This window comes from Zootoca vivipara, chromosome 4, assembly GCF_965207765.1.
Source record: "Zootoca vivipara chromosome 4, rZooViv2.hap1.1, whole genome shotgun sequence".
NCBI lineage: Eukaryota > Metazoa > Chordata > Lepidosauria > Squamata > Lacertidae > Zootoca > Zootoca vivipara.
The window spans coordinates 96,571,835-96,585,025 of NC_142587.1; the positions used below are offsets into that span (position 1 = coordinate 96,571,835).

The following is a 13,191-nucleotide window of genomic DNA, read 5'->3' on the forward strand; positions in this document are numbered from 1 at the left end:
CGTACGAATGTTTCGAGTTACGAAGAGAGTTCCGTCCGCCATTTTGGATGCGGTTTAGATAGGATATTTTCGACTTCCGAATTTTTAGATAGGATTTTTCCGACTTATGATTTTTTTTAATTCCCCCCCCCCATTGGCTTCGACTTCCGATTTTTTCGACTTACGAAGGTCCGTTTGGAACAGATTAAATTCGTAAGTCGAGGGACCACCGTATTTGACTTTTAGAAGATATCTAAAGGCAGCCCTGTTTAGGGAAGTTTTTAATGTTTGATGTTTTATTGTGTTTTTAATATCCTGTTGGAAGCTGCCTAGAGAGGCTGGGAAAACCCAGCCAGATGAGTGGGGTATGTATGTATGTATAAATGAATAATTCCTTCTCTTGCAGTAACAACATCAGGAGTGAAGCAGTTTCAAAACCTGTGTCCTTAATTCACAGTGCTAAAACCAAAGGAAAGGGGGGCTTACGCCATGGCATCTAGAGGTCTTCTGTGGCTCCCAAGATCCTTCAAAATTCATTTTTAAAACAGGAAACTTTTTCAATATGAGCTGCCTGACGCCATCAAGCCAAAGTGAATTGTGGCCCTCTAGTCCCCCCCCCAAATATTTCTGTATCTATATCCATTGATCAATCAATATATGTGATCATTCCCCTAGGCTTCCTGCTGCATTGCCAAAAGGTTTTCATGACCCCCTACCCGATATTTGCTTTTTAAAAAAGGGCCATGCTCACTTTTAACACTTCGACCACATCTATTTTGACACTCAGTCGCCAGAGTATTGGCCACAGGTCCAGTCAGCCCTTGGTCAGGAGAACCATCCCTGATACAAAGGGATTTTGCTTATTAATCTACCAAACTAACCAATAAGACAGGGGCTCAAATAAATGCCTGCACATGAATCAAGAATAAGCACTTTTGCAACCACTAGATGGCGCCCTGGGCCACTAAACTGGTAGCTGCAACAGGAGAAGTTGCAAGCCCCGTCAATTTGCTTTGCCCTTTTAATCAACGAATGGATTTGACCCGAGTAGAGGTTTAGCCCCTTTCTGTTTCAGTAACAAGAAGTATATAATCGTGTGCATGTGTGTAGGAGCAAGAAGACAACGGCAAGTAAGCCCTGTATGAACCGCAGCCTCTTCTATGGTGTTTCGAGGCCCAATTCAAAGTGCTGGTTTTGACCTATAAAGCCTTATGCGGCTCAGGACCCCGAAACCTCAAGGACTGCCTCCCACCCCATAAGAACTGGCCCAGATCCTGCGATCATCCTCTGAGGCCCTTTTCCCTGAGCCCCTCCGTGGGAGGTCCAGTGGGTGGCAACAGGAGAGCAGGGCCTTTTTGGCGGTGGCTCCTCATTTGCGGAATACTCCCCCCCCCAGGGAGTCTCACCTGGTGCTCTCTAGTCTAGTTTAAGGCACCAGGAAAAACCTTTCCTTTTAACTGAAGCTTTTGGTCCTAAGTTTGATGCGGGTGGCGGGAGGAGGGCGGGTGTCGGTTTTGTTCTTGTTTTCAATATGTATTTTTTGTGTGTGAACCACCCTAAGATCTACGGATGGAGGGCAGTATACAAATTTAATAAATAAATAATAAAAACCAATAATAAGTATTTGTGGCCTCTCTGGGCTGGGGGGGGGGGGGAGAGATCTGCAAAAAGCATTGCTGCCTCTGACTGTGGAGGCAGAGCCTAGCCATCCCGGCTAGCAGCCACCAAGAGCCCTTTCTGGACTGTCTCGCCAGAGTGGTGCATGCTCTGGTTACCTCCTGCTTGGACTACTGCAAAGTGCTCTACGTGGGGCTACCTTTGAAGGGGACCTGGAAACTACAACTAACCCAGAATGCGGCAGCTAGACTGGTGACTGGGAGCGGCTGCCGAGACCATACATTGGCTCCCAGTACGTTTCCGAGCACAGTTCAAAGTGTTGGTGCTGACCTTGAAAGCCCTAAACGGCCTCGATCCAGTATACCTGAAGGAGCATCTCCTCCCCCATCGTTCTGCCCGGACACTGAGGACCAGCGCCGAGGGCCTTCTGGCGGTTCTCTTCTTGTGAGAAGCCAAGTTACAGGGAACCAGGCAGAGGGCCTTCTCGGTGGTGGCGCCCGCCCTGTGGAACACCCTCCCATCAGATGTGAAAGAAACAAACAACTACCCGACATTTAGAAGACATCTGAAGGCAGCCCTGTTTAGGGAAGTTTTTAATGACTGATGTTTTAATGCATTTTTAATCTCTTGTTGGAAGCCGCCCAGAGTGGCTGGAGAAACCCAGCCAGATGAGCGGGGTATAAATAATAATAATAATAATTATTATAATTATTATTTCTTCCTCTGTCATGAATTTGTCTGATCCTCTATCAAAGCCACCCAAATTGACAGCCATCCCTGCCTCCTGTGGCAGGGAGTTCCACAGTTTAACCCTGTGAAGAAAGGCTTTCTTTTATCTGTCCCGGAACTTGCCACATTCCGCTCCGTTGGATGCCCGCAACCTGGCAGGCCTGTTCCAGCAGGCTGCTTCTCCTCCTGACGTTCTGTGTTGGTGTGGGTAGCTTCCTCACGAGTAAGCGGTTCCAAACCCCGCGCTTGGTTTTTTTTACAGGGTTTTATTAGATACATATGTACAAGACAGAGCATCAAAAAGCATGACTGTACTAATCCGATTCAGAATCCGGAAGCGACCCCCTTCGTGACTTCCGCCAGCATAACCCCCGGGGCACCCTGAACCTCCTCCATTGGTCCCTCCTCTCCCCCCCCCTCCTCCACTAGAGGTGCTCAGCTGAGGGACCCGTGCTGTAGCTCCTGGAGCCTCCTCCTCTTGAGTGCTTGGGTCCGCCATCTGCAACTATCCCTCTGCAGCTCCCATCTCCACAACATCCCTAAGGGTTTTCATCTCCTCCCGAGTCCCAGTCCCATCTTCCGGGGGAAGCTGCCAGGCGCTAGGGCCCTGGGGCTCTGGCAGCGTCCCAGAGCCCTTGCTCCGAACCACCAGGCTCTCCGCTGACCCCTGGTGGTCCCCTGACACGTTCATACGCCTGGAAACAAACGGACGCACAGCCCAAACCCTGCTTACCATCATCCAGACGGGGGAACGCAGCCTACTGAGGACGCGAGAGTTGTCGGAGGTGACAGACTGGACCCCGGAGCACCACAGCACAGAGAAAAGCCAAGGCTCGTTCACAACGTACAGGTTGACGCTCAAGTTCGCCGCCGCGTATTCCCTGTCGAGAGAGCAGAGCGGGGAGAAGGACGGGCCTTAAAAGGTGCAGAAGAACGTAAAAATTGTATTTTCGGGACACTGTCGGGACGCTGGGTTCTGGCTGGTCCCGGATTCTGCCGTCAGAGAACCACATTGGAGAACAGAGGCCGTGTTAGCGCAGCATCACTGGCTAGCCCGCACCGGCTGAGGCAGCACCTTTTTGAAGTCTTCTCCAGCTTTGGGAAGGAGGCAGGTAAAGATAAAACGTAAAGGACCCCTGGACGGTTAAGTCCAGTCAAAGGAGACTATGGGGTTGTGGCACTCATCTCGCTTTCAGGCCGTTTGTCTGCAGACAACTTTCCGGGTCATGTGGCCAGCAGGACTAAACCGCTTCTGGCGCAACGGGACACCATGACGGAAACCAGAGCAGCGCACGGAAACCTCATTTACCTTCCCGCCGCAGCGGCGCCTATTTATCTACTTGCATTTTTGGCGTGCTTTCGAACTGCTAGTGAAAAAACAAGCAAACACGACGAGGCTGAGCCGCAAAAATTTCTCATCCGGCTGCAAAACAAACGCCTTTGCTTGCTCCAGATCTACGTCCCCCTGAAAAATTATTCCAGCCTGTGCCCCAATCGGGAAACCGCAACCACGCGTTGTTCTCAGAAAGTGTCCCGGCCAACGTCCATCCAAAGATAAGACGGACAGATCAAAGGCTATTAATGGGCTGCTTTTTGCGCACAAAGTAATTTCTGAAATAAAAACCAGGACCTTGGACTTCTTCACAGCTCCATGGTAACAGCAGCGGCTGCTGGAGAGATAAGGAGTGTGGCAAGTGGTTTGGAGCTCGTCTCTAAAAATGCCCAAAGAGGATATTAGAGGCAGCCTCACAAAAGCCATCCATTACATTCCAGGCATGCAATTGTCTCCGCAGGCCCTCAGTCATCATTAGGCACCCCTGTCAAAAGGCCTTTCCCTCCACCGCTAGCTCTGTTCAGGGCTGTAGTCGTCTCCGCTAACAAGAAGGTCAATTCTGCAATCTGCTTCCCAGGAGTCACAAAATCATAGAATTGTAGAGCTGGAAGGCACTCAAGAGTCCAACCTCAAAGCATCTTCCCTTGAGGCCTTTATTCTGCAATTTTCATTATGCTGCAAACCCCCTCTCTGGTTTCCCCCTAGATATTTTGGTGGGAGGGACGATGAACTGTGTGGGACTGTTAGCATTCCACCCCTAGTCATAATTCGTGTAAACTGCAGCCTTCCCTGACCTCAGAAAGCCAGCACATCAGGGAGAAGCCAAAACTAGACATTACCTTCCCTGGAATGCTAGTTTTCTAGAAGCAAGGATGTCGGTTTTCGTTTCTCTTTTTTTAAAAAAAATATATATGGGAGAAACCGTTTTCATAGAATCATAGAATCGTAGAGTTGGAAGAGACCACAAGGGCTATCCAGTCCAACCCCCTGCCAAGCAGGAAACACCATCAAAGCATTCTTGACAAATGCCTGTCAAGCCTCTGCTTAAAGACCTCCAAAGAAGGAGACTCCACCACACTCCTTGGTAGCAAATTCCACTGCCGAACAGCTCTTACTGTCAGGAAGTTCTTCCTAATGTTTAGGTGGAAAGAACTTTTGTCGTGAAAGCTTCCCGCAGGCCAAAAGATGAACATAAAGATGCTTATGAGAACAAGACCAAAGACACATGGAAGAGCGAAAGCCCAGAGCAGACCTGATATCATCCCTGGTGACTTTGGTGTAGCGCAGGTTCAGCTTCTGGAAGCCTCTGTCCCTCAAAGGCTGAGCCCCAGCCTTGACGCCAGAGGTCTGCTGGAAACCTGGGGCAACCTCTTGGACCAGTCGGCGGTCGGAGTCGGGCAGCCACATCACCTGATGGAGCAGAAAACAAAACAAAAAGAACCCGGTAAGCAGCTGCCATTAGAGAAGAGCGGCCATTGCCAAGAGGTCAAGGCTGCAAGCTTTTCAACGGCCGGCATTGCTTTTCAAAAGAATGCACTCCTCGCTCAAGGAGCAAAAACGAGTTTCTCCAAACCACAGCTTAAAATGACAATCGCTGCTACCGTGCAAATATTTCACTTAAAACACTCCGGAACATTCCTGCGTTATGTAAGCGTACCATTTGCGCATGCGGTCGCAGCAGTCTTGTGTGCGGTTTCCTGCTTTATCTTTTTCCTCTCTCCAACCTGAAATTATTTCCCATTGCTCAGAATTATCTCGTCTTTTCAGTCCAGAGGTGCATCTAGAGCAGGCATCCCCAAACTGCGGCCCTCCAGATGTTTCGGCCTACAACTCCCATGATCCCTAGCTAACAGGACCAGTGGTCGGGGAAGGTGGGAATTGTAGTCCAAAACATCTGGAGGGCCGAAGTTTGGGGGGTGCCTGATCTAGAGCCTTCGCTGTACCATTTATAGCCAGAAGCCGAGGATTCGCCTCCACTGTCCTTTGACAGCGAAGGGATTTCGTTTCGTGGGACCCACCTCTCTGGCTGAACTTATACCCTTCCGAACTGGCAGATTGGGATGCCCGATGCCCGACACCCTCCCTCTTTGCCTAACCTACATTGCAGGGTTGTTCTAAGGATAAAATCAGGAGAGCTACGTACACCACCTTGAGCTCCGTGGAGTGAAGGTTGGACCTCCATCTAATGTAGTGCAATGTAAGAGGTGGATAGAACCTGGGACCTCAACATGCAGCATTAAACAAAGCTAGAAGCAGAAACGCTGCCTCCGAAAGGTTATTTTGGGGGGTGGATGAAGAGAAAAGGCTGACAGGATGGAAGCGGGTGGCCTCCTTGAACGAGGACCTGGGGCAGCAAGGCGCACGTCGAATTGGAAACTGTCTGCCGGTGTTCTTAGAAAGAACAGATGGAAGCTAAATGTGGAGCTCGTCCCCCAAGCTAATTGCTTCATATGTGGGTGTGTGAAATGCTTCACACACGGCGAGCAACAACAACCAAACTCTCACACCCTTAACTGGAAAAGCTGTTTGGTAAAAGGTAAAGGCAAAGGCAAAGGGCAACCAAAATGGTCAAAGGCCTGGAAACGATGCCTTATGAGGAACGGCTTAGGGAGCTGGGTATGTTTAGCCTGGAGAAGAGAAGGTTAAGGGGTGATATGATAGCCATGTTCAAATACAGTGGTACCTCTACTTACAAATAACTCTACTTACAAATTTTTCTACTTACAAATGAAGCTCCGTCCGCCATCTTGGATGCGGTTTAGATAGGATTTTTTCTACTTACAAATTTTTAGATAGGGTTGCTTCGACGTACGAATTTTTTCTCCCAATGCATTCCTATGGGATTCGACTTACAATTTTTTTCGACTTACAAATGTGTGTTCGGAACGCATTAAATTCGTAAGTAGAGGTACCACTGTATATGAAAGGATGTCATATAGAGGAGGGAGAAAGGTTGTTTTCTGCTGCTCCAGAGAAGCGGACACAGAGCAATGGATTCAAACTACAAGAAAGAAGATTCCACCTAAACATTAGGAAGAACTTCCTGACAGTAAGAGCTGTTCGGCAGTGGAATTTGCTGCCAAGGAGTGTGGTGGAGTCTCCTTCTTTGGAGGTCTTTAAGCAGAGGCTTGACAGGCATATGTCAAGAATGCTTTGATGGTGTTTCCTGCTTGGCAGGGGGTTGGACTGGGTGGCCCTTGTGGTCTCTTCCAACTCTATGATTCTATGACCCCTGGACAGTTAAGTCCAGTCAAAGGCAACTATGGGGTTGCGGTACTCAGGGCCGGATTTAGGTCTGATGAGGCCCTGAGCTACTGAAGGTAATGGGGCCCTTTCTATGTCCACCTGTCCTTTGTCAACAACAAATGGTCCCTGTTTTTTGTGTTGAATATATGCTAGGTGGTCATTTAGGGACCTAATAGGTCCATACACAACACAAAACACTGTTGCTGTATGCAGGTTTCATTTGATTTGATGTTTATCTTATATTTTGGAAATGTACATCCAGTGGTTTTTTCCTTTACATTTTTTGGGGGCCCCCAAGAGAGTGGGGCCCTAAGCTATAATTTAGCTTATACGTAAATCTGGCACTGGGTTATTTCGATTTCAGGCCGAAGGAGCCGGCGTTTGTCCAGAGACAGCTTTCTGGTTCATGTGGGCAGCCGGACTAAACTAAAGTTCCCAGCTTTTTTCCCCAATGCATCCGGGGACACTTTTCAAGTTCAACGGATTTTGTCAGGGGATTGATTTGTTAATCCGGGGACTGTCCCTGGGAAACGGGGACATCTGGTAACCTTAGACTAAACCACTTCTGGAGCAATGAGACACCGTGACAGAAGCCAGAGCACATGGAAACGCCGTTTACCTTCCCGCTCTAGCGGTACCTATTTATCTACTTGCACTTTGACGTGCTTTCAAACTGCTAGGTTGGCAGGAGCAGGGACCGAGCAACGGGAGCTCACCCCGTCACGGGGATTCGAACCGCCGACCTTCCGATCGGCAGGCCCAAGAGGCTCAGTGGTTTAGACCACAGCGCCAGGATCTCAGGATGCATGGAAATGTGCCCAAGGCAGATTCCTCCCAGCTCCCCAGATACCCCAGGTTACAGAGATCAGGAAGAGATGTCCCACATTTAATGGACCTTCACAAAATGGTTTGTGTCTTGAATTATATTGATAGAATCTTACTGTCGGGAAGTTCTTCCTAATATTTAGGTGGGAATCTTCTTTCTTGTAGTTTGAATCCATTGCTCAATGTCCGCTTCTCTGGAGCAGCAGAAAACAACCTTTCTCCCTCCTCTATATGACATCCTTTTATATATTTGAACATGGCTATCATATCACCCCTTAACCTTCTCTTCTCCAGGCTAAACATACCCAGCTCCCTAAGCCGTTCCTCATAAGGCATCGTTTCCAGGCCTTTGACCATTTTGGTTGCCCTCTTCTGGACACGTTCCAGCTTGTCAGTAGTATCCTTCTTGAACTGTGGTGCCCAGAACTGGACACAGTACTCCATGTGAGGTCTGACCAGAGCAGAATACAGTGGTACTATTTACTTCCCTTGATCTAGACGCTATACTCCTATTGATGCAGCCCAGAATTGCATTGGCTTTTTTAGCTGCTGCATCACACTGCTGACTCATGTCAAGTTTGTGGTCTACCAAGACTCCTAGATCCTTTTCACTTGTACTGCTCTCAAGCCAGGTGTCTCCTGGTGGCTTGCATAAGCTAAAGCTGAGGAGGGACACTATAATCGATGGAGGGCTGTCGCTCAGAAGAAGGCTGCTCCAGGATGAGGGAAGATCTCAGCAGGAGAAACATCTCTGGAATGATTTGACAATGGAGCCAGCAACCCAGAGAGTGGGAGGGTGGGCCCTGCTTTCTGGGGGGCTCTATAAGCAGAACTTGGACAGCCATCTCTCTTAGGTGGAGACGGGGAACCTTCCTAGTTCTGAATTTCCTGCACTAAGGTAGGGAGGGTGGATTAAATGCCCCACGAGAGCCCGCCACCAGCTCTGGGAGTCAGCTGCTGCTCCCTGCAACTTGCAAACGATGCGAAGCAGTCCTGGCTCAGGGCAGAGAGTACTAAAAGTTGCTGGCATCTTTGCAGAGCTAAGCAGGGTCCGGTACGGTTTCAAATGGGATATGAGGGGCAGCATGTTGAGCTTCCCGTGTTGCAGGGGGTTGGGGGTGGATGACCTCTACAATTCAGTGGTTCTATAAAATGCTGGGGGTCGCAGGGGTGTGTTAGACACACAAACACATGAGGGGGGGAGTAGAGGGAGATACGGGAAACCCAACCAGGTGGGTGGGGTATAATCATCATTGTTGTGGTCGTCCCATGAAAAAGTGGGAAAAATGCACACAGCCATTCATGGGGGAAGGAGGAGCATCTCCACCCCCATCGTTGAGCCCGGACACAGCGGTCCAGCTCCGAGGGCCTTCTGACGGTTCCCACACTGTGAGAAATGAGGTTACAGGGAACCAGGCAGAGGGCCTTCTTGGTGGTGGCACCCGCCCTGTGGAACGCCCTCCCATCAGATGTCAAGGAAATAAACTATCTGACTTTTAGAAGACATCCGAAGGCAGCCCTGTTTAGGGAAGCTTTTAATGTTTGATGTTTTATTGTGTTTTTAATATCCTGTTGGAAGCTGCCCAGAGTGGCTGGGGAGGTCCAGCCCAGATGGGCAGGGTATAAGTAAACTATTATTATTATTATTATTATTATTATTATTATTATTATTATTACCGGTAAGAATCCTCAGTAACCATGCCATTTCAAGGGAGGGCAAGGTAAATCTTCATTCACCCTCAATGAAGTCACCATTTGATCACCATGACTACACGCTCCCTGATTGGCTAGGATCGTGCAGCCAATGAGAAGACAAGGCACATCGAAAAGGAAGTTCATAGAATCAGGAGGGATCCCCGAGGAACATCTAATCCACCCCCCTGCAATACTCAGGACGGAAGCAAGCGGCAATGAGCAAAGTGCATTTTGCGGGTGGGGCGGGGAACAGGTTTTGGGGAACGTTTCTCGCTCATCCTCTGGAAAGCTACAGCGACCCCTCCCCCCCCAAAAAAACCCAACCCTTTGTTTTGGCCATGAGCCTCTCCCAAGCCCGCCTCTAGTTTCTGCTTCTCCAACCGAAGCAGAAGCCCCCCCCAAACATTATTCAGCATCTACCTACAAAAGTGACGTGGAACTCACAGCCTGCTGAGGGATGCCCGAGTCGAGGACCGTCTCCAGGGTGATGTTGATGAAAGCACTGTAGTAAGGGTGATCCCGGGGCAAACTCTGGAAGTTTAAGAGGATGGTGGCATTGCCCTTGACCGCCTCCAGCATCTCGGCCAGCTTGCAGACGGACTGGTTGGCGGCTTTTACAAAGTCGGAACTGGAGAGCGACTGGGCAGTCCAGAAAGGGTCGTTCTGTGGGGAGTGGGGAGCAAACAGAGAGACTGGCGTTCAACGTTATCGCTTTGAAAGCCAACATTTCTTTTATTCTTCTTCTTTTTTTCTTTTTTTTGAGGAAGCCATCTTTTAGGCCAGTGTTTCCCAACCTTGGGTTTCCAGCAGTTTTTGGACTACAACTCCCATCATCCCTAGCTAGCAAGACCAGAGGTCAGGGATGATGGGAACTGTAGTCCAAACGCAGCTGGGGACCCAAGGCTGGGAAACACAGTTTTAGGCTACATTCGCACGGCAGCTGATTCCGCTTCCCTGACCGTCAATTTCCACATTTCATTTGAGCTTTCGCACGATGTTAAAAGCCCATTCCGGAAAACCGACGAGACACGTTAAAACACGCCAAAACGTCGTCCCCGCCTTCTCCTGCGTAATTCCGGAACCGGAGGGGAAAAGGGTCTCCTTTCCCTGTTTTCCTTCTCCCCTTTCCCCCCCTCTCTCTTCCTCCCCTCTGTGTAGCAAGGGCTCTCCAATGCTGCCAGAGCCCTGTCTACTCCTTTCCTCACTCAACTCCTCCCCCTCCCCGCTGGCTTCGCTGCTGGTGGAGGAACTGCTTCTCAGGATGGGAGGGGGCTGTCTGTACTCCCTGCCCCTTACAGCTGCCTAAACGGATGAAATTAAAAATGAAATTGATCTCATTTATTTGTTCCAAATTTATTCCACCCTTCCTCCCAAAGTAGCCCAGGGCAGCAACAAAACAAACTTCTGTTTTCTCTCCTGCCCTGCAGGAGGGTTGGACTAGATGACAGACACCTAATGGTCCCTTCCAAGTCTACAATGAATTGATCTGAAAGAAGTCTTGAAAATGCCCTTGCATTTACTTACTTACATACTTGGGGGGGGGGCGGCGGGAAGACTCCCATTCCTCCTTCCCCATCTTACTTCGAGTGTAAGGAAAGCTTGTAAAATCAGGCCAACAGCCCGTCATGTGGGATGTATCACGGAAGCAGCCAAATACAACATTTCCAGTTTTCTAGAGTGGAGTCGACATGCAGGGGAATGTTGCTCAGCCAGGAGGACTTCCTGTCACACCTGCTCTGGAGCATCCTCACTCTGTCTGTGACCAGGTAGATGGTCGGGACCCTAGCAGACCCTATAAAGCCATCTTCCTCTCTTTTGGCTCTTTTAAGCTCAGACTTATCTTACTGGTGAAACTCGGAAAATTAGAATGTCGTCGAAAAGTCCATTTATTTCAGTAATGCAACTTATTATTTTTTATTTTTCTTTTAATTTTTACAAATGCTTTCTTTTGGAAATCCCACAGTAATAAAACAAATACAGTGGTCCCTCGCAAGACGAATGCCCTGCAAGACGAATTTTTCGCAAGATGGATTCGTTTTGCGAAAAATTCGTCTTGCGAATTGCGGTTTCCCATAGGAATGCATTGAAATTTAATGAATGCATTCCTATGGGAAAAAAATGAAATTTCAATGCATTCCTATGGGAAACCGCAATTCGCAAGACGAATTTTTCGCAAAACGAATTGGCTTGCGGAACGAATTAAATTCGTCTTGCGAGGCACCACTGTAGTTACAATAATACAAAAATAAACATCGCTATTACATTTCATTAATTACATTCCATTTATAATTGACCCGCCTAACGACAAATAATTACAATTACAACAATTAAAGGCTTGACATATCTTGCTTTGCATGTCATGCATCTATCTGATATATATTTTTCACCTTTTAAGTTGCGCTACTGAAATAAATGCACTTTTCGACGATATTCTAATTCTCCGAGTTTCACCTGTATTTACAAATGAATCTGTAACTACAAGATAAAGCCTGCCTTCGGGACAATACTGTGAACTGAATATAAGTAAACTTTACCATCACTTTTAAAAGAAGACTGTCGTGTCATTATTGTTTTTAAGGGGGAAGTAAAGGGGAAATTTACCAGGAACAATCCAATCTGGACAAGCCAGACTGGACTGCTCAACTTAAATGATTCTAACGAATCCATAAACTTGCTTCCAGAAAATGTGCAAGGGAATGTGGTTTGCCGCTTGCTCACTAGCGTGAGTGAGGCGGGATAATATTTAATCAATATATACTCTCCTACTTCCCTCAACATTCCCACATGCCTAGTCTAGCATCCTGCTCTCCCAGTGGGCCAAACAGATGCTTGTGAGAAGCCAGGAAGCTCATGTCCAAAATATCTGGAGGGAGCCAGAAACTGGAAAGGTGACCTAATCACCACAAAAACTGACTGGCAAGCGAAGTCAAACTTGCGAAAATGAGAACAAGAGGAAACTCAAACCAGAAAGTCTGTAAAGATTGGACAATATTTCAAGAATATCTTCGAAAGTATTGTGACGTTAATCTCCTGACAGATTTCGACTGAATCTTGAAGTATAAGGAAACTACCAAGCCAAAATTTCTTTTAACAAGCATCAGAAAAGAATGATGAAGTGCATACAGATCAAGAAGGTGTAAAAAGTGCAAATGAGGTGAACCGGAAGTTAAAGGGTGCGTAATGTTAAATGATATGTTGTGAGTTAGTGTCTATGGTTTGTGTTTTTTTGTCTTGTTTATGTTTTTATGTAAATTGCTTGGTAATAAAGAATCTTCTTAAACATTTAAAAATACAGTTACAGGTAGGTAGCCATGTTGGTCTGACGTAGTCGAAACAAAATAAAAAAATTCCTTCCAGTAGCACCTTAGAGACCAACTAAGTTTGTCATTGGTATGAGCTTTCGTGTGCATGCACACTTCTTCAGATACCTGTTTGTGTTCAGAGTACAGTACAGTGGTGCCCCGACTTACGAATTTAATCCGTTCCAAAGGCACCTTCACAGGTCGAAAAATTCGTAAGTCGAAAAGCGCCATGGGAAACGCCAATATTGTTAATGCATTAAACCATGGGTAAGCAAACTAAGGCCCGGGGGCCGGATACCACCCAATCGTCTTCTAAATCCGGTCCGCAGATCAGCGTGTTTTTACATGAGTAGAATGTGTCCTTTTATTTAAAATGCATCTCTGGGTTATTTGTGGGGCCTGCCTGGTGTTTTTACATGAGTAGAATGTGTGCTTTTATTTCAAATGCATCTCTGGGTTATTTGT

General features: G+C 47.7%; 1 protein-coding gene across 2 annotated transcripts in view; it reads right to left on the reverse strand.

The window, feature by feature from the left end:
* GDPD5 (glycerophosphodiester phosphodiesterase domain containing 5) overlaps positions 1 to 13,191 on the reverse strand; it is a 177,351-nt gene that overhangs the window by 17,177 nt on the left and 146,983 nt on the right. Inside the window, exons 11-13 of one of the 2 annotated variants that reach the window (XM_060273932.2) lie at positions 9,869 to 10,087; positions 4,911 to 5,068; positions 3,059 to 3,206 (exon numbers count right to left, since the gene is read on the reverse strand). In XM_060273932.2, coding sequence (XP_060129915.2) covers positions 3,059 to 3,206; positions 4,911 to 5,068; positions 9,869 to 10,087 — 525 coding nt within the window. Of the gene's footprint in view, positions 1 to 2,802; positions 3,207 to 4,910; positions 5,069 to 9,868; positions 10,088 to 13,191 lie in introns of those variants that run through there. The other variant, XM_088668462.1, reaches the window with a different exon arrangement.